Raw genomic sequence first — 22812 nt, forward strand, 5'->3', positions numbered from 1 at the left:
ATAAGCAATTTGCATGTCTTCGATTTCTCAGGAGAATTGTGGTCAAGTCAGTCTCTTCAGGAGGTCAGTAGGAGAAGCACTCAGCATTCCAATTAACTAAAAAAGGATATTTAAGCTTCAACTGTTCAAATGTTGAATGGTGAAGTGGAAATGTGAATAAGTCAACAAGTTCAATGCTTACTTTGCAAGCAGATTTTGCCTTGAAATTTTCCATTTCAATGACTCAAAACACAAAATGAAAAGCAGATATGAAAACTGACATTGCAGACTGAATGTCCTTGTTAATTGTACAGTTAATAAATTTTCTTTATCAAAACAGTAAAATATTTTTTGTTTTTAGATTAAGGAACATCAAAACATCTTAAAACGCTTGTGATCACGATTGTTGAAGTAACAGAGCCTATCCCAGGGTATACCCTGAACTGGTTGCCAGCCAATCGCAGGAGATGGGTTGAACGAGAATACCTTCACATTAGTTTACTCTTGAGTCGAAACTTGTTTTCAGGTGTTCAACATCAATCTTTACTTTGAACACCCAAGTGCAGCATGGCCATTCATTTGCATGACAAAGGCTTTCATGATTATTTAAGAAGACTCTTGATCAGCACAGCACTGCTGTATCCTAATACGGGGACAATCAGAGATATTGGTTTCCGCAAGTGTCCATAATTCATGCGAGCCACAAAAAAGGGACCAGCCAGGAGAGAGTTGGAAAGGAAGAGCAAAAAGAAAGTGAGCATCCGATAGGGAGCAACAACAAAGGATGGGGGGTCTTGTTACATTGAAAGTTTTGTCTTTTAGGTACTTATGAATATTTCACAGACTTGGAAACTTAGATCGGCTATTTCTATCTGTCAGAGCAGGGGGTGGGTTTTAAGTGACATTGCTGGCGAAGTTTGTTTTATGTGACACTATGAGAGGTATGACTCATAAATCTTCACTCCCCAAAAATGTAATCGCTTTTACGTGTACCAGAAATGAATTTTAAATTTATCCTCATTCTTTATGTGACTGCATACTCCCTGGCAAGTATGCAGTATGTTTTTGTGTGAGTGACACTACTGTATGTGTTACGCATTAGTCACAAGTACAGGTACTGCACATTTTTCATCCCATCTGCCTTCCAGGAATTGCTGGAAGGTTTCTAGCCATGCTTTGGTGCTTTACTTTTAGCTGTACTGCGTAAAAATCAGTGTATATTATATAGTTATTTCCAATGCACAAGATTTTATATATATATATATTAATTGCTTCTCACATCATATCTACATTTTGCTTGATTGGTTTGAAATGCTGAACTTCTTCTGTATCATACCTGTACATAATTGCATACATGTTTGCTGTGCTATGCGTTTAACTGAAATTTTCCTTTCTCATCTAATCCATTTTTCAAACAAGAATTTATGTAGCGCAACAACTGTCTGTTGGTTCTAAACAAGCAGGGGGGACCGGCAAAGTACATACTAAGTCTCAAACGTGAGACTGCGCTTTACATTGTCGTAGGCGGTGGATAAGTATTATTAATGTGGTGTGATGTGAGATTTTGTTTATCTCACGCCTTTCTGGAGGGTTTCGACCATACAGTCATTTACTGTCTTCCAGTCAAAGCTTATCATTACTGCTGCAAGGCGATATGCAGCTCTACCAAGATACAGAAGTAGTATAGCAACACTACTTGGTCGAGTAATATTGTGTGCACATTTATTACTTGGACAAATTCTTATGTTATCATAAGGAATCTATAAATAGTCCAATATATTTTTCGTTGACATGTTTATTATCATTTGTATTAACATATTTACAAGAATGTTTCTAATAATGATTTCATATTTTGATAGGCTTTTTATTAAAGTTATTTGTATTTTGATTGTTCATTCGTCCATCCATCAATTTATTTATATTCTTTAGCGTGAATCCTCTTGAGCCTTGCTATGTTGGTAATTCATTTTCTTTAAGTTGTCTTGCATACTAGTCTTTTTGATGTTTGTGGTTGCAAGTACTGTGTTGAAGTACCAAGTCAAAGTTTACGACAAAAATAGATTTAAGACTAACAAACAACAACAACAAAAATCATTTTGTGGTCCAATAGCAAGAGGACAGGATTTTTTTTACATTGCATTAAATTGCGAGCAAAATGCCACCATTTAAGTCCAGTCTGGAGGTTTATACTACAGTATGAAATTAATAATATCTAATAGACAATTGGATGCAATAAACCTTACCCATCAGTCGCTGCTGGCAACAAATAAAGGCTTACTCTGTTTGTCCTATTTTAATGTATGAAAGAAAGGAGGTGGAGTCAGATCTTAGCCTATTACTATAATACTGTAATACAATCATTTCTTTCCCAAAAACTTGTTATTGCTGTTAAGGAAAAGCGGAGATAGCTCAGAATGTAGCTCATCACTAACCTGCGTTGTCTCTTCCAAGAGCTACGGAACCCCACTGGGGAAGATGAGAGGCTTGATTACAGTTAAATTAGCAAATGAGCGGGTTAATTACAGAGCCAAATTCTTATATAAGACATGTCATTCCACATAAAAAAAGGTTCTGTCTCCTGCTCAAGCATTTTATAGGAAACTTAAAGAATCCCAAGCCAGCTCCCAGGTTTCTGTCCCTAGTTGCTCACAAATGTATTGTTTGAGGTTAAAGGGAAATTGTTACATCAATGAAGTATTATTTTCCCTTGAGATATATGTTCCCTGCACTACATTTCCTCACCTTCTTACTCAGGAGAGTGCATCAATCCCCCTTCCCAACGTTCTACTCACTCTCCTGCTTGGTGGCTTTTATCCTCCACTTCACAAGAGCTTTTTGAGGCTTCAGATTTTCTTACATGCAATGTCTTGGGCTACATATAAAGGATTGTCTGAGTTGCCTAAAGTTTGCAAGGGCGTTGAATTTTTCAAACAAATTTGTACATACTCCCTTTCTTCCTACCATTTCTCTCTCACTCAGTCTCGCACACACTTTTTTTCACAGACTAACACAAAAGCTGGTACACGAACCCACTGTGAACGAGTCCCACGTAATTAAGCAGAGTCGAGGGGGTTGTTTTGCGGTGACCGCTGTTGTTCATGTGAGATTGCAAATAAGTGTTTAAGAGCTGAATGACTCAGTAGTGTGTTTTAAGAGAGTTGGGGGGTGAATTTTGTGGGCAGATGTGTATGAAGTCTGGAGCAAATGGAGTGAGAAGCTCAGCAGCTTGCCGAGAACAAGGAGTGTGGGGTCGTGAAGAAGATTCGCACATGCAACGATTATTCACATGACAGATGAGGTGCCATGACTCACACCAAGTCACTTATCAGACTCTGTCATTTGTGTTATTTCTGAGGCAACCTAAAGCAACTCTCCGACTCAAAATTTTCTCCAGCACATCATAGCTGCATCTCTTCGACGGGATTGGTATCAGATACCATCAGATCTCTTAATGAAGTGAGCATTAAGTGTTAAGGTTTATACTGTAGCTAGAGCTACAAAAGGTCACCGTGGAGACACAGTAAGCGACAGAGGGAACACGGAGACAGGTTTAGTAACTGACGGAAGTGGCGGAGCATCTATATTTTATTTGTCATTCATATTTAAGTGGAGTAGATGGGAATGGAGAGATGGCACAAGGCTCAGTCTTTACATTTATTGAAGTATACTAGAAGCAGGCAATCCATGGTGAATTACAGAATCAGCAAATCCCCACAACTGTCTTATTGCTTCCCTAACAATTTTCCTATATTTCTGAGCCACTCTGCTCCTCTATTCACTTAAAATATCCTATTGCATTTTACATCAATCCAAATGAATTGAGATGTGGTTTTCGTGACCAAATGAGCCCAGTCAATTGGCTAAATGCAACTGTTCGCAGTTATTGGAACTGCATCAGATGGTATTTGCAGGAAGCCTAAACATTGTACATGAAAAAAACTGCTGCATTACCTCAAGCTTCTTAGTTGGGAATGAAATGCAGTAATCAATGAGCATTGAGCATGAAATTCAATAATGTCCTGTGCATTGAGGTATGGGAATAGTTAACTTGAAGCTTTCACAGTATAATCGGTATACAAATGAATATGACCACTTTTGTTCACTACTTCATAGCACATTTGATGCACATTTCATTAGGTAGTTTTTGAGCAGTGACAAGGGAAGAACAAGAAAAACAATGTCAGTGTACTAAATGTATCTCAGGCCCGATAGTGAACCTGAGCCCACAGACAAGTTTTTTTTTAAATAGTTGAACCACATATTTAAACAGATGTTAATGATAAAAAAGGCAATTACTATTTAAAGCCATTAATGCATATTATGATGTTAACAACTGCCAAGGTAGATTAAGTAAAATAAATCTTCAAAAGAAAGAAAATTCAATTCAAATAATTGATGAATTAATTAATTCAATGCCTGTTTTCTATGTATTTCAAGTCAGTTGAAAGCAATCGTAGTTCAATTTTAGCAAAAGGTGGGGTACAACCTGGAGTGATGCCACATGAGGGCACTGGACATAATAATAATGCTAATAATAATCGGACATAGGCCCTGTCGTCATCATCAACAACAAAAGCCTAATTATCATCATACCCAGAAACTGCGTATGACGAAATTGGTAGTGCTTCTCCATAAGGTGCGTTTTCTCGGCAAAAGACCTAATAAGTGATAGTTTCGGGACTCGTAATTTGGCCTTCTGTCGTTATGGATACATCGCATCACCCCCCGAGCGGATCACTTACCTCTCACTGTCTTTCACTTACCTTCAGTCAGCCAGTAGGAGGCAGATCACCACCCAAACATCTTTTCATATTACCTCACCCCGAAGTTATTACACAGAAGGGATTGTGTGTTGTGTTACCGCAAGTTTAGAGTTCTGATGGATGTGGGGAAAAACTGTCCTTAAGCCTATTTGTCCATAAATAAATAAAATAACATAAAATAAATAAATAAAACCTATTCGTGAAATTTCATTTCAACTAAAGTAAGTAGCGTTGAGACCCTTTTTTCTAGAAAAATTGGATTCATTTTTAATAAAAGAAATGCTAGTACTTCAAATATTAGGGGACAGGGTTCAGGGGGTTGCTTCAAGTACTCAGTTAGGTTATTTTTCTGGAAGGAAAAAAAGCTGTAGAAAAACACTTAAAATAATTTTATTTAAAAAAATGTAAACAATCGAACTTTTGTCAGGTATATATATTTAAAATAAAATACACTAAGTTCATACAATTAAATAAAAAATATACTTTAAAACAAAACCAAAGTGGTACGCAAGTGAACCGAACCAGATACGCACAGCTGAAACTGTTCATTACAGCCACCTGATTTGGAACATCTCTACTAACTATGTTTGGAAAATAAATATGTATACTGACAAAAACATATACATACTAATACAGCACCTGTTTAAAATAAATCAGTTTGCGTATTTCTCTTGCTTCAGAAATATGTACTATAGGATCCATGTTGTGTATTTAAAAAAAATCGTGGACTAGTTAAGAATATTCACGATACATGGCAAGTTGGCAACCCTCCGGGCTTATCTGCACTTTGCGATGAACACGGAGATACTTGCTTTCCCCCTCGATTTGAACACTGTGGTTGCCATAGAAACCCATTTGTCACCAGCTGTTATTATGACATGGACCCAAAGCAAGTGCTGGGTCTGAGTGTGTTGACCTCGCACCATTTGTCCGAGGCTGCCTTTTGACGACGTGTGTTGTATTCTTCTCTCTCTGAAGGGGATGTACTCAATAAGGCCACATGCTGATGCTTGATGGCATACACACAAAAGTCCTATCTTGTTTGTGCGCCCTTCTCATTCTGGTCTGAGTTTTTGTATGTACTACACATGGATTTACAGTAAGTGACAAGGTTATAGGTAATGTGTCTCTTTTGATTAATGACCTTGAAGAACGTTGTCCAATCCATTCATCTTTGTGCAGATACCATCAGACACCGCCCCTGGTGCTGCCACTAGTCGCACAGATAATCTCTCAAAGAGCCACACATCCACTAATGTGACCCCATCTGCTTTATGCCCGCAACAGCCTTCATTGTCCATCTTTTATCTAGTGAAAAAGACTGCCCTATAATGTTCTATTGGATTGGATTGGATTGGATAACTTTATTCATCCCGTATTCGGGAAATTTCGTTGTTCCAGTGGCAAGAGGGTGAGGATGCAGGAATAGGAAAGGCATTTTAGACATAAATAGATAGGTAATAGATAGGTAATAAATAGGTCAAGAAATAAATACATGAATAAATATATAATCAAATAAGCGTGTTGCTTAGGACATATATACATACATACATACACATAAATGTACATGCATGCATACGGTAGGTCTTAACACCCAGCCATTTTTTTGTTAAAGAGCCTGACAGCTGATGGTAGGAAGGATCTGCGGAAGCGCTCCTTCCTGCAATGAGGGTGCCGCTATTGTACCACAATTTACCTCCATTTAGCAAGCATACATTTCTGACTGCCATTTCTTTGTGGTCATATTTTTCTACCAACAGGTCATCAATACCCATCAATCCCTCTTATGCCTAGTCATTATAGATGTAGTAGTTCTCTCGAAGATTTGATGAGATTGTTTTTACATTTTGTTCAGCCATTCTGTAAAGTGGGCCTACCAAAGCCTCCAGTATCTGTCAGCCCCCCCCCCCATCTTACCCTTCATTTAATTTCTTCTGTGTGCCTTCCCAGCCACGTCTTGCCTAATGAAGCTAAATCTAGCATGCTAAATGGAACCAGTCAGCTATGTCATTGGTGCTAGAGTGGCTGTAGCTGTCTTCTGCTGGCCCTGAAGGCAGAAACATCATTTGAAGCCACTGAGCTCATGCCTTTGGAGACATTTACAGTACAGTCGCCTAATCAGGAAAATGTATATCTGCAGTAAAAATACACTATTCTAACTCTTAATTTGAATCCATAAAGGAGCACCGATGTGGAGGCTTGAAATAACAGATAAGGCCATAGATTTTGAAGGTGCACATAACGTGCAACAGTACGACCAATCAGGACATAATATCCTGTAACAGATCAAGAGAATAGAGATGCACTCTGCAGACTACAAGTTTACTGATTGCTCTTAAAGTTCTCAGTGTGGGGATTTTGTATAGAATCTAATGGTTTTGGAGTGTGCGAGCATACAGTAACACAAGTGGAAAAGTGGCATCATAGAGGACACTACAGGACAGTCAAAAAAAACGCAGGTGGTACACACAGGATAGACACACTGTGCCTCGAATCTCATGTCGAAGTCCAATATCTCCCTTTCAAACGCATTAGAGGTGCTTCATACAAAAGCCTCTTATGATCCAGCGATGGTAATGAGTGCACAGCCACGGGTGAATGTGGGTGAATTATGTTTTAAATCACTCAAGTAGAGATTTTGTGCATATTCTTGACATGTGTTTGCTCATTGTAATGGGTAAATGCACAAATGTATTATTTTATCATTTATTTTTGATCTCCTGAATAGTTGAAGATTGGAATATTCCAGTCCAATTCTATTGTGTTTTATGGCCCAACTGTGCCCCTATTAAAACAAAACAAAAAAACGTGTTTAGCTGTCTGTTCTGTACGAAAAATGTATTCCACGTGGTTTTGTGTCCTTCCGCCTTACTACACATTTTGTTAGTAATTTATTTATATATATATATATATATATATATATATATATATATATATATATATATATATATATACCGTGTATGTCTAAATATCAAATTAGTTACATCTAGACAAGTTATAATGCAATAGAGACACATTTTAAAAAAAAGTTTTCTATAAGACTTATTTTTTTAGATACTATTTTTTGTTTTGAATTGTTTTTTTCTGAACACACCTCACAAGGAAAAACACCTTATGTAAGTCAGAAATTATTTTCCCTTCCTATTTTTTTTTTTTTTAGCTTTTTGACATTTTAGCACAAGGAAATTACTCTATAGTGGGATTTATTCCTTGCAGGCTTTTTCTTCAACCTTGGTTCTAAACAGCTGGCTGTCAGTTACTATTTTTTGTTTGTTTGTGTTTAAAAAACATTTCGGTGGAACAATGAGAAACTTTCCTCCAAAAGTAAGTGCGGAAGTTGAATGTACATCACGATACACCACTGCATATACAGTACAAGTCTGGGGTAACGAGCACATAGTGAAACATGTTGTACAGTTAAAATCAGCCAAAGCCCTTTGAGTGTCACCTCTGTCATAGTGTTAATTAGACAGTGTCACCGTCTGTCCCCAGCGACATTTATTGCAAATATGAATATTTTACCCGGACAGATGGTAAGAATGTCAAGGCATGACACTGAGTTATTAAACCCTGGCCTTTTCCCTTGCCTACAGAATGCAAACCTTGTCAGCACTCAGTTGTTTTAATAACTCACTGTTAGCTGTACTTCTAAGTTATTGCAGCTCTGTCCTAGGGCAACAGTGAAAAAAATTCTGTGTGAGATTGCACAGAATTTAAGCTAAAAGGGAATGTCTTCACTGAAGAAGTAGCGTGCTTCTACTCTGACAGGCTTCTGCTAACAGTGTGCGACTGGAGCCTGACCGTCCAGCTTTATAATAATAGTAATAATAATACATTGAGTTTGTGTCATTTGTTCTTACTTTTTCAATAACTATATATCTCGCCCTTTCCATTAATTTTAACTATTTGTGTATATTAAGTAAGTGTAACTCTCGTGAAATTAACCTGGTCATCTGTAGGTCAAATGTGAATTATAATACAACGTAGTCTATAAAAGTATTACTGTTTTATCAAAGAAAATTTCTAACATAAATAAATAATTGTGCTTATATTTGTCGCCACATCTTGTGTTCTTATAATCCATGATTCAACAATAAATTGTGTGACTCAAGTTCAGGAAACTATTTTGCTGACATTAATTTTAATGAAAGGGGAATAACATTGTATATTCTGACAAGGTAAACATCTTTGAGGAGTTCTTTCATATAGACACAGCATACTAAAGCTGGTAATTGTGAACGTAGCCATCAAAATGAACTTACTGCACCAGTAAAAATTACACTCGACAGTTCTTAAATCTATTCACTGAACCTTAAACATTTATGCGGCAAATTTGCATTTCCTCCGAGCAAATACACTTGCAAAATGGTATGTTTGAAACTTCATGTGCTTTAAGTTTGCACACTCAAATAAAAAATAAAAGGTAAGCTTGTACAGTTATTTGTTTTTCCAAATTCAAAAAGATGAATAACATGATGGTCTATATCTTGTTTTTTCTTCACCTTTGACACGAATTGGTGAAGGATGGATATTTAACTAAGTTTTTATTCTCAATGTACGACAAATAATATAATTTAAGTAACCTATTATTTTCTCGTTAAAATTGACAGTAATACCTATCTTCATTCATTTTCATTTAGAGGAAATGAATTTATAACGTTCCACAATCTTGTACTACTACTACTACTACACTTTTGGCGTATCTCGTAAGGGGTCGCCTCCCTCACTATACATCCCCATCCATACATCTTCTAGAACCTGCACCCTCAGCAACCTTCTACCAATGTAGTCCTTATCTCTCCTTTGGAAATGACCAAACCATTGAGGTCTGGTTCTTTTGACCTTGTCTCCAAACTATCTAACCTTCACTGTCCCTCTTATTGTCTCATTTCTAGTCTAAAGACTCAGCATCTTTGATAACTTTCCACAATAAGTGTGGGCAGGAGACCTGTTGGCATGTACAAGTGGACACTGAAAAGTAGTGTGAGTGTAATCTGTAATTATTGTGTAGGTATACTGCATTTACAAAAAAAAAATACAACAAAAACATTGAGTTAAAATGTGTTCACTGTATTGGAAACCTAATTAAAATTACAAGCTTCTACTGAATTGAGTAGATACTGTATGAAACACTATTTTCTTTCATGAAACTCTTTTTTTTTTTTAAATCACCAAAGCCATTATATTTACTCAGTGTTTTCTTCTCCATCTACTTTGCCTTAAACAAAGCCTTCTAAAACCACTCAAATATATACTAAATTAAACAAACAAAACATATATAGTCACTTTGTTTTGTTTTTATTTAACTCTGCTGTTTGTAGTAAAAATACCAGTGGATTAACTGTTTCAAATTTAACCCGTCTGGCACCTGCGGCCATTGCCAAATTCAGTCTTTTTTATTTTTATTTTCCTTTTTATTCCTCGGACTGAACTTCAGATGACTCCCCATTAACACATGAGTTTGTACGTTTACTGAGTTTCTGCCCCATAACTGACTGATTAGGTATTTGTTTTTCCCAGTAGAAACTGTTGCGGTGCTGTATCCACCAATGTGTGTTGACTGTTTTTCCCATCATGTTCTGTCTATATTATAAGCTTGGTTTGTTTAGTTATTCTGGCTATATCCTTCACGCTGTCACTTTCTCTCTTTAGCACAGCTTATTCTCATGTCTCCTGTGAGTTTTTGAGCTATGTGTAATTACCCAGTTTATTTGCATCTTGGCTCTAACTGCCTAACTTGTCGCAGTCAGTCTGCATTGACAGGACACAAAAGGTTGGTTTGCATTGCACACAGCAGTCTTTAGCAAATATGGATGTGATGAGCAAGATCACGCAACAGAGCCAGCACATCACCCCAAACCCACACTGGCAGCCACAGAGAGAGGGACCATGCCATCTCCAATCCCTTTGTTTTGATTCAGATTAGAGCTTTGTGAGGCGTTTGCAAGGCCTGCAGAATGTGGATTTAAGGATTAGTCTAATAAACAGAGGCTCTTTGGCACTCTGGCGGATTGTTGCACGCCCTTTTATTCTTATTCTAACAAAGGACAAAATGAGTGGACATAAAAGAAGAACACGGAAGGTGAAAGATTTACCTTGACATATGTGGATTTGTCATTCGCCCGTGCTATGTATTTCAGATGAGTGTAGAACTCAAACTCAAAAAGCGAAATTCAGATCTTAATTGAAAAAAAAATCTTTTTGTCCTCATTGTTAGAAGCCTTGATAATTTTGACCCCGACATAGAAATACACATACATTCTGGAATTACTTGTACATGTGCTTGAAACCTGGTAGAAAAAGGTTTAGTGACAAAGGTTTTTATAAGTGATCTTATTGTTATGTGGCAGAGCAGATTTTGCTTATGGTGCCAGATTCTGAGCTCACAGTAGTACATTGTATACCTGTCTACCATTCATTTTTAAAATTGTTAAAAAATATACAATCAATTTGGACAATAAAGCAGTTTGGAATTCACACATTTAGAAATTTCTAAGGTGACAATTTCCAACTCTTAATGCAAACCTTTGTATTTTGCTACCATTATGCTCGTTTATTGCACAAATATTTATGTCAATAACACAAAAATTGTGAGATACTAAATGGAACAGCAGCTGAGTGGTCAGCGTGTCGGCCTCAAAGTGGGGGACCTAGGTTCCAGGTTGCTCCACCTGCGTGGAGTTTGCCTGTTCTCCCCGGGGCTGCGTGGGTTTTCTCCAGGTACTCCAGTTTCCTCCCACATTCCATAGACATGCACAGTAGGCTTATTGGACACTCTAAATTGCTCCTAGGTATGAGTGTGAGCCAATGGTTGTTTGGTTGAGACAATGGTTGTTTGTCTCCTTGTGCCCTGCACAAGGCTCCTGTCACCTGAATAATTAACAAGCTTAAGTTAGGTGCTTGCTACTTTCTAGAAATGGCTGTCTCTGTGACCTTGAAGAAGGCACTTGTAGGTGGTATGTGATTGATATGCGATCCAAACCTTGTGAATTACCCCCTTGGCTTTTGTTCACTATCTGTCTGTTTCTCATTTAATGACCTTTCTCCTCCTACTTATCTTGCACTTAAACCTACCTACACTTTTAAATGACCTATTAACTCAAAATCCTTTTTGTGTGGCTTGCTTCACACACAGTCCGAAACAGATGTTTCTTGTTTTGTTCATGAAAAGCCACTACATTGACATGTACAGTATGCCTACTTTGGGTGTATATATTTCTCAAACACATTGAGCTCAATTTTCATAGGTATTTCCTATTTAAAAAAATTAAAAACATTAAAAAAAAGACTGTTTCAGATTCTCTCGTGTGGCTTGAGTCAGGAAGGGCATCAGCGTAAAAATGTAAAAATGTGTGATCCAAATATAATGGCCAATTCCAAGGTTTTGCGTAGCAACCCCTCAGATGAAAAGCCAAAAGTTTTTCCACTGAATAAAATTACGATCAACTATGTAAATAACGTTGTTTCATTATTAATGCTTGGTTTTTTGAATGTCTAATTGAGGTACATGTTTTGATAATGCTTTGGTTAGTTGACATACGTGCAACAGGACTAGCAGAATGTACAGAAGGTCTAATTACTGTATCTAACACGTATACTGTACAAATACATGTTGTTCATGGTAGATAATGGTTGAAAAAGCATTGCTTTTTCTATGAATAACAGGGAAACTTTTGCTTTGTTACGGTCATGGGCGGAGGGTCAACTTTGTAGGGAACCTCTTTTCATTTGCGATTGCATAGTATTTCTCGAATTCTACTTTTCATCATTTCCATAAACTGAAACGACAATTAAGCAAACTTAATTCATGAACCCAAAGAAAACATTGTGGGTCTGCCTTCCCATGGAGTCGGCAAATATGAGAGGCACGAAAGAAAACAGGTGCCAAGTAAGCTAGATGGCGACTGAATGTAGGAAGATCGGCAGATCACTTTGATCTTCACTTAATAACTTTTTTCGCTTATCTTATAATTCCTACCTTTATTGTACATGCACATGCCCACTGGGTATATAATGCAAAAGGGTCCCCACTATTTCCCTCTCGATTCCCTACCTCCCCGTTCAAGGTACAAACACATTAAGGTTGAACTCCTAATAGCCTGTGTGATGGATACCAGACCATAATGAGCTCTTTATGAGACTTAAATCCCACTGTTAATCAATGCACATAGCAGGGCACTTTTCAATACTACTTCCTAAGCATTTTAAAATGAGCCCTCATTGAAGGATTGACTCCCATTCTGGACTCTCTTTTCCCCCCTCTCTGTCTCCTTTCCGAAGCCCTTCTTGCATGCAATTAGTTACTTCACACTCTCCGAATCCAATTTTACCTTGATTTCGGAAAGCTTTTACATGTCCTTCTATAGAGAAATACACTCCAGACTGGGAATTGTGAAAATATAATCTGCTGCTGTAATGCAGTGGTTGGACCAGACTTCATTTAACCTCAAGCAAGTGAGAACCAGCCAGTCTATTTTTTACCTCAAATACCCTGTGCTGGCAGCTGCTGGTGGGGTGGGGGTGGGGGGGGGGGGGGTGCATTGCTGTCAATGACTGCTGGTTGTTGCATTGTTGCACTTTAATCTTTGGCTGCTAATGTACTACATTGCTCCTGGCTCTTGCAATTGTATTATGCTGTTCTAGTATCATAATGTATAATCTGTGTCCAAATGCATAAAGTGAGAATACATTTTAAGATGACTGGATGCTTCTGACAAAATTACATTAGACAACAGAGGCACTAAAGGCAACAGGGTCTCCATGTACATGTTAATCTGTGTTCTATGTTATTTTTGTAAGTGTCAAGTTCATGAAACTAATTCTTGTACAGACATATAGGTGTGTGTGTGTCCTGTTTGTGGATCTGTGTGTATATGGGTGTTTGTGAATTGTTTTCTGGGTGTGTTCGATTATCCCTCACAGAATCAGAAGGAGTGGGATTCATTCTCTGTGATAATGAGGGAGAGACTAGCAATGCCCCAAAGTCATTTCTCTCATTCTTACATCCTTCCTGTTGCATTAGTCTTCTTTTCAGTCCTCTTTGCACTTTTACTTGTGTCTAACAATAATATTCTTTATTCATTTTTAATTATATTTATTTTCCACCTACAGTTTTCTTTTATTCTCCGACCTCATTATTATTCTCCCTTTTTATATGTTTGTATCTATGCAGTACTGACACCCGCTGGATGACTGCTGGAGTTTGAATGTTTTTTCACATTTTTTCACTAGACTCGCGTCACAGAAATTGCTATCGGTATTCATATGTTGCGTATATATGTGGTTGAATGCATGTCAATTCACCATACAATATATTTTTGTGAAATGACTGTCTATCGTCTACCAGGAGGGGGAAAAAGTGGAATTGATTTAATGCCATCGTCTTTTATTCCTGTTTTCCAGGCTAGTGAAGTGGAGATACACTCTCGCGGTGCCACTTTGGAGGCTGATCCACCCAAACCCTCTCACCTGCTTCAGAAACAGTCCCTCACACAGTCACCATCATGGATCTTAAAGATCGAAGGCATTATTCTCTGAGCTGCTCCAAGGATTCCCCCTACAACACCTCATCCCTGGAGGCAGATGAGTGTCGTGTGCCAACCCAAAAGTCATACAGTTCCAGTGAGACACTCAAGGCTTTCGAGCACGAGCAGAGACTCCACTACAGTGGCTGTGTAACTGACCTTGTTCACCACGAGGCTGATGAATACCCAAGACCAGGTAAGATTTTGAGCCAATATTGTAACACAGTTCATGTAAAATGAGCATTACGTAGTAAGGGACTGAACTTCACCAAAGTAGTATAGTTTTGATTTGGATTCAAAACTTTACCTGTTGTGGATTTTGGCATTATTCGATCCGCATATGCTGATGTTTTGACTATAAAGTATGGGCTTTTCAAATAATTCCCAGAATTCGGTCGGGCGAATAGTACAGAAGTTTTAGAAATCATGAATTTAACCTTCTCATTATATTTTGTATTGGTTTGTATTGTGTGAAAACCAATCATTGTAATTAGTCCAACTGTTTCAAAAACTACTAGTAGTAGTAGTCCTTTGTCGCTGGGGTGCTTGTCATAATGAACCCTGTGTCCACCGGTAAGTTAGCCAATTTAGGCCAATGCTATAGGGCATGTCTGCTCTATTCCGCATGTTCTTATAACTTGCACTTGCTCACATGTATATTGTGTTTTGATCCCTGACTTGTGAAAGGAGTCTGATTCATTGGGATTGATATTTTGCAAAGCTCAGTTTTCTATGAAAAGAGGCAGAAGATGTTAGAAATGAAATGTGTTTGTTAATAGGCATAATATGTATATACAGGTAAAAGTCAAGATGAAAATGGTACAGAAGGGAAAACAAAGATTGATTTGCATCATTGATTTCTGAAAACCTCTCGTGTATCAGTCGGACACACTTGAGTGCTGCACCAAGATGACGTCCCACTAGTGTGGTCAATACCAAATTCTTCTCAGCCTATCAACACTGTCAAAAGCCCATAGCCACAGATGCATCGTGGGAAGTGTGGCCACAGGAGACCAACAGTGTTGCATCACCATAAGGACTGTGACACCACAGGAGGAGGAGAGCGCAGTAGACAGAAAATGAAGACGAGTGGGAGAAACAAAGTGAGAAAATCAGTGGATGAATAAATGAGTAATACATCTAGTCAGAATGGGCATTAGAAAGGCTATTTTGATGAGTTTTTAAGTTTTTTAACAGTTAAGTTGCATTTTTTGAATTTGGTCACATGGCATTTCACATCTGGAAGATTTTTCTCAACGTCCCAACTTCCTCTATCCATCTTGTGGATGTATTTAGAAATCATGCCAGAAACAACAGCTGCCACTTATCTCTAAAACATCGAAGCATTTCGGAGCATAAGTAAAAGATGATGGCAGTATTCTTCGTAATGCGGAGTTTGTTGGCCACTCGTGTGGTACGCACTATACTTGAAAGTTTTACCACTGCAAGGACTGCTGCATTGCTCCTTTTATTTCTGTTTGTTAAATACAAAGCCACAAATGCATATTTTAATATTGCCATATCTTGTGGTAGATCAAAATCATTTTCATGTAGAAGCTGCACATAGATTTTTATTGGAATAATCAGTGTATATTCACTCAAGCTGATGTTTCTGCATTCCCATGCAGTCGAGTCCACCCGGACAAGTGATGATCAAATAGAGAACAATGCAGCTGCACACTATTAAAAATAAATGGAAAAGAGATTAGATACAATTCATCCCATCTTTTGTTTTCTCGCTGGCATTTGGTGCTTCTCCCTGCTGCTGACACTAAAGGATTCTGTCGTGAGTTTGGTTGAATAAAGGACTACCTGAAAATTGTCCTTGGTCTCATTCTAATCCACCTTGGTGCTACACAGCCAATTCCTGTAGTTGTTCTTTGAAAGGTACAACAGCGTGCAAATTACTTAAAGCAATTGTTTGTACAGTGGGAAAACAATAGCCTTGTTGGCAAAATTAGCCTGTAAGACAACCATAAGTTCATTCATTTTCTGAACTGCTTATCCTCACAAAGTTCGTGGGGGGTGCTGGATCGCAACCCAGCTGAATCCCAGTAAATACCACTGACTTGCGTCTGAGTATGAAATAGAACAGTAGCCTTGGCGAGAACTGAATGAATTTGTGTTGTTGTTGTCGTGAACTACAGTTCTCCACGAACGTACATTGAGATATCATTTAGCTTAGCCATTGGCAGTGTGAGAGACATTTTTCGAGTGTATAGTGTCTGTGCTAGATTGGTTGGAACAAAAACAGGGACCCAGAGCAGCCCTACCGGCCAGTTTGGACACCGCTGGTCTATATTCAAGCACACTCATTTCATTGTTTACCATTTTGATTATATTCATTATTTGTTTTTTACTTTTCGATTACATTTGAATGTCAACAAAGATGGCGAATTAAGTATTTTGGTTGCTAGATTGTTGACCAACATATGCAAGTGTCAGAGTAGAAAAATTCTATAATGCTTGAGTGCATCAACTGTGTTTGTACCAATCATGTCTGCATGCATGAGAAATTTCTCATACACGACAGCTGGTGACAATTATACATTTCAACATAAACACAATTATCAGGTAAGAAAAAACACTTTCATTGACACTTATGTGTAAGGCTTTAAGCACAGAAATATTTCAAATGACTTCAATATATACAAATATTGTAATTAGTACTTAGTGTATTAGTTACACTTAGTAATGTGTTAATTATTTTGAAATAAAAATAAATTATCAACAGTCTATGTTGAATGTGTGATTGAGTTCATCTATGTTTACTGTGTAATGGCCCTTTTGACTCTGCTTTGGCAGCCTTTGATAAATGAGGCAGATTGTAAATGTCACTGTTATCAAGTGCTCCCCTCCCGACTGAGTCACTTGTCTCCAAGGCTGTAATTAAAGTTGTTCCCCTGCCACAGAATATGTGGATGTGGATGTGTTTACATATATGTCACATATCTAATGTATAAGTCACTTTTGATACTGCTTATGCCTAGCCTCAGTCACACAAATTATACCTTTCTGAATGATTAGTTGCCCGCCTGATGTTGCCATTTATCACATTTCACTGTAATCAGGATGCTAATGGATTCTATTGATTAAGATAGAAAATACTCTCCATTAATATTTGTTTTACCTATGATCAGCCCAGCCCTTAATTATGCTCGCTAAAGCAGCTGGAATCAGATCTGTGACATTTGAAGACTGCTTTGATAAATAATATTAGATTCAATCTTTATTTAATGTATTTTTTATTTAAAAAAATTAAGGAGAGAGAAAAAAATGGGCTCAATTATTTCCCAAAGGAAACCAAAAATGACATTGAACTGCTTGAGAATCATGGCACTTTACTGCATTTTACGTTATAATAAGGCACAACGGATATATTTTATGCTGACCATCCTATTTTTATTTATTATTATTATATTTAACATTAAGCCTCTTAAAGCATCTGGTCTGGCGAGGAAGGTTGTTTCAGATATGTTGTATGCCTTACATAACTGCCAGTAAAATTGAACTTGAATCAAGACAAATAGACTTGTTTTACAAAAATTACATGTATTATATTATTCCAGCAATTATGTTTTTGATCTTAAGCCTATGCCTGCACTATATATTGAAAGAGTGTAGAATAAAAAAATAAAATCTTATAGTAAATCACAAAACACTGTCCTCTTATGGCACATATATGTAGATTTGCAAGCAAATTTTACGGCTCTATTTTCATGACCTGTCTGTGTAAATATGTGCGCAGATGGGTTAAACCAAGAGTTGACTATTTCAAAAACTGGCACACTTGGAAAAAGGGACTCAATTTACTACTGACAATCAAAAGTGCTCCTCATCACCTTCAATTTAATTGTGCGAAATCTGCACATTTCAGGGCAGAAATTCATGAAAAGATCCATGTGTGATTTTAGCAATCTCACCATGGCAAAAGACAACATAAGAAGTATGCCCATTAAATAAATGATGATAATAACTGGTGACATGGCGAACCTCATTTTTCCTCCCCTTCCCAAACATGTAGTATATTATAACTGACGTGTATTCAGTAACATTAAGTAAACTAAGGGATAAGAAATGTTTCGAGGCTCAACAATACATGCTTCAGTACTAAGCCCTCCTATAAAATCATATTACCTACATCGCCATGTCCTGTCGTGTCTTGTACACACCAGACTACTTTTCATCTGGGCAAGGGCAGAACAAATCAAGGAATGGTGACATTTCTCGCTCCTATATAAGGCACCTCGTTAGTAGGTGCAATAGCCCCTGTGGGTTTTATGCCTAGAAAAAGATCAGATGTCACTTGATACGTGTAGGATGAATTTGACCAGTAGGCACCATTAGAACGACATTACCGAGTCTGCATTTGTCATTTATAAGATACTTCACTAATTGTACATGAATTGATGTCACTCCTGTGGAATAAAAACAAACAAACAAAAAACATTTGACAAAAAAAACTGATGATGAAAAGTTACATTTCTCAGATGTCAAATAAGAGTTATGTGTTGCAAGATGTTATATTGAGATGGAAAGTAATCTCCAATTTTGAAAGATGAGAATGGCCCAAATAATGTAATACCATCAAATGTCTTCTTTGGTACATATTGGGCTATTAATACTATGAGAAACTTTATAACTATTATCTCATGTCATCTCATTTTCTGAACCGCTTTATCCTCATTAGGGTCGCGGGGGTTGCTGGAGCCTATCCCAGCTGACTCCTGGCCAGAGGCGGGGGACACCCTGAATTGGTGGTCAACCGATCGCAGGAGACAAAGAGCAGACAGCCATGCACTCTCACACCCATACCTAGGGGCAATTTAGAGTGTCCAATCAGCCTACCATGTCTATTTTGGGAATGTGGGAGGAAACCGCAGTACCCGCGGGAAACCCACGTAGGCCCGGGAGAACATGCAAACTCCACACAGATGGACATTACCTGGATTTATACCCAGGACCCTAGAGCTGTGGGGCCGACCACTCGCGCCACTGGGACGCCTGTAACTATTATATAAATTGTTATACTGCAATCAGACTTAGGCACATGTCTGAAAGCTACAATGGACCCTGAAAATCATATAATTGTATTTTCAAGTATATAAATGGCCTAATTGAGTTGCTATAAAGACATATGTTCTGCCCCTATTGTCAGATATTGCCATTCATATTGATGAGTCTGGAGAGCCATGATAAAGACTAACTATCTGCACATGACATTCCTATAGTAGGCCGCCAACACAATGTTAGAGTAACTAATGAGTGATGGCTAGGCTAAAACAATTGTTTGGTTCAATTCTTTTCTGGAAGCAGACCAAGCTCATACCTCCACATCATTACAATGTAAAGTCAGCAAACAGACTCTTGACTCAAACAAAACAAACATTAATTTCCTTTTTGATTTTGTGTGTGTGTGTGTGGTTACATGACAAATATAGAAATCACGGCAAACATAAAATAGCTGTCAAGTTGTTTAACCTACGTAATATGTGATGCACTTGAATATGTGTATGTACGTATATGTGTATATATATACTATATATATATATATATATATATATATATATATATATATATATATATATATATATATATATATATATATATAGTATATATATATACACACATTCAAGTGCAACACATATTACGTAGGTTAAACTATGATTATTTTCATACATAGCACAGAACCGTGATACAATAACCATATATTTGAAAATTCATGTATTTATCTTGCATATGTTTACATAATCATTGTCTTTTTTTCTAATTCTATTATGATGAAGACCAAGAGGGTGCACTTTAGAAGTGGCAATTTACATAAACATTTGCTTGATACAGACCACTGTCTGGTGGAAGCTGAATGGGATTTGTGCATATGTGAGTGCTATCTGCAGTTTTAATGAACAAAGAGCTGTGATCGACTGGTTCCATCTAGACAGCTAACCTACAATTTCAGCATCCAAGTAAAGGGCCAATGGAATTAGAAGCAGGCACATTAAAAGATATCTGGCCTCTGTTGGATCCTCAACAGTGCCCTCATCCTCACCTCCAGAATAATGATGTGATTTTGACAAGCTTGCATTGAGATCACGGTTTGTTTACTTACCATGTAGGGTGATAGAACATCAACCTATATAAAGTTATTTGAGACACACTGTCTGTTAAACTGCTAACAAGGAGCATTATTTCTAATGAGAGGCAGTGCGTTCCTACAAAACGTTCTACTCACAAACAATTACACGTGTACAGAGGCACACAAACCGGAAATTACTAACATTTCAGACCGCATGCTTCCATAATGACTTTTATCAAGGGAAGTACATTTATTGTAATGGATGACTGCAAACTACTGCATATTATCAAATGGATACATCCAGTCCTATTGTGTAACTTATTTATATATAATATTTTTGTTTTGTTTTATTGTTTGTAAAGCCTAATCCAAAAGGTTCAGAGGCATTACATTATAGAGCAGTGTTTCCCAACCTTTTTTGAGCTGCGGCACACTTTTTGAATTGAAGAAATCTCAAGGGACACCACACTGACCTAATGTCACCAAAAGTTATTGTCTGCGGACCCTGAACAACTAGCGGTTCGAGTGATGCAAAAATAAGCAATGTAATGTTTTTAATCACACAATTTTATGACTTTTCTCCAAAAATTACTTAGATCTCCTAATATTTCACAAAAAAAAAGTTGTGCTCACACAGACTTTACGTCGGCAAAAGTTAATGCCCTAGAAACCAAACAACTTCCGTTTCATGTTAGAGAAAAATAAGCAACAAAATGACTGTTTCACAATTTGAATCTTGTAATAAGTACAATCTATAATTTAACGTTCATCCTATTTTGATTTTAAGCTTGTAATAGTTCAAATTTAATCTCGTTATATTCATATTCATTTTTCTTTCTGAATATTACATTGTATGAATTCTTGCAATTTCCTGGGGCACAACTGACCATTGCTCACAACACACTGTTTGGGAAACACTGTTATAGAGGCCTTATCTAGCTTTTAGACACCCAAATGCTCCAATACTTTTTCTGATAATTGACTATAGATAATACCTTTTTTTTCTCTCTCAACATGGCATACACTCTCTCCATTTTGGTTGAGAAGTTGCTTAACCATCAGGTCAAATAAAGGATGTATGTTTTTTTTTAAATTAAAATTGTGATCACTATGAAAATCTGATTAATTTTGCAGCCCTTTTTTTGAATAATTAAAATAGTGTTTTTTCCTTGTAGACAGTTTATTTTAATATACTATATGATTGAATAAATGGGCTTATATTGATTTAACATGAACCAACCTTAATGTAATACTGTAAAAGTAGCTTCATGTGAAACAAAAAAACTGGTTAAATGTACAAAACACAGCAGCAACATAACCATAATGTCAACAAAATCAACAAATTGAGAGATAGCATAAACCTTTTAGCACATAGAACATAAATTATACATTCCAGGGAGCTTAGGTAAAGGTATTGTAATGTTGTGATCACCTGTCTCTACTGCATTTGCATACTTTTTATTTAGATTTTCTTGAGATGTCTTCAATTTGTGCTGATGTGCCTAATATGGTGGCCCATAAGTGCAGAAAAATATGACACAGTATATGGAATTGCAATATAGTTTGAATGAGAAGGACATTGATCTAATTAAGATATGGCACAGCATTGCCCCTCCACATTTGTCATAATATCAAGTAACAAACATCTTATTGGGTTTCTAGTTATGACCTAACTGAGATAGATTTCATGTCTGCTGCACACTCTCGAACTAATCCATCTTTCTTTGACTACATGTAGATAGCCCTAGCACGAGACTAGGTCTACCACTCCTGGGATTAAACAGTGATTGGATGTTTCATATATAATCACTGCTTTTGGGATGTTAATTGTGTGGATTGACAGTTTATGTGATGAATTGGTTGTAGTTGGGTTTGAAATATACACCGTAGAATAGCTATTTGAGCTAGAACCCTACATTCCTTTTGCTGGCTTCATCTGCTTTTACTCTCTCAGGCCTCCTGGAATTTTCACCAGTCCTTCGATACTTCATCTCAGGTATGGTAACAACACCGAGGACGTAGGCTATAGACTTGTGATTAGAGAATAGAAGTGTGGTTCTAATCAATTTAAAGCTTTAGATTTGTAATTAGTTCATATATGCAGTTGTTTAGAAACTTGTCGGCTCAGGCTAGTAGATGTGATTTGTTTGTTGTGGCTGTGTATATAAACACCATAAGTTTATTTTTACACTCAAAGTTTCCTGAGAAGCCCTCCAATCCATGTCTGCTCACTTTTCAAGTTTTTTTTTCCAAGCTTCTTAAGTGCAGCCGAGGAGATCAAGCAGATGGATTTCATCACTTTAACTCTTTTCCTCTTGATTGCTTCTGATGAGTCACAGTTGACCGAGTCACGCAGCTGTGCGATTCTCGGCGCGCTCATTCATATAGTATGCCACCACCACGGATGGTTCTTTTCGCCACTCATCTCCATTCCCTTTCGCCTTCCTTACAAACTGCTAATGAAGTGAAA

General features: G+C 37.3%; 1 protein-coding gene across 1 annotated transcript in view; it reads left to right on the top strand.

Moving 5' to 3' along the window:
* Positions 1–22812, top strand: part of LOC144082096 (teneurin-2-like) — a 167111-nt gene that overhangs the window by 23360 nt on the left and 120939 nt on the right. The window contains exons 2-3 of the mRNA XM_077608938.1: positions 14145–14462; positions 22297–22338. Of these exons, the coding sequence (XP_077465064.1) occupies positions 14246–14462; positions 22297–22338 (259 nt within the window). The 5' untranslated portion in view covers positions 14145–14245. The remainder of the gene's footprint in view (positions 1–14144; positions 14463–22296; positions 22339–22812) is intronic.

The sequence above is a fragment of the Stigmatopora argus genome, chromosome 9 (assembly GCF_051989625.1).
Source record: "Stigmatopora argus isolate UIUO_Sarg chromosome 9, RoL_Sarg_1.0, whole genome shotgun sequence".
NCBI classification, from domain to species: Eukaryota; Metazoa; Chordata; class Actinopteri; order Syngnathiformes; family Syngnathidae; genus Stigmatopora; species Stigmatopora argus.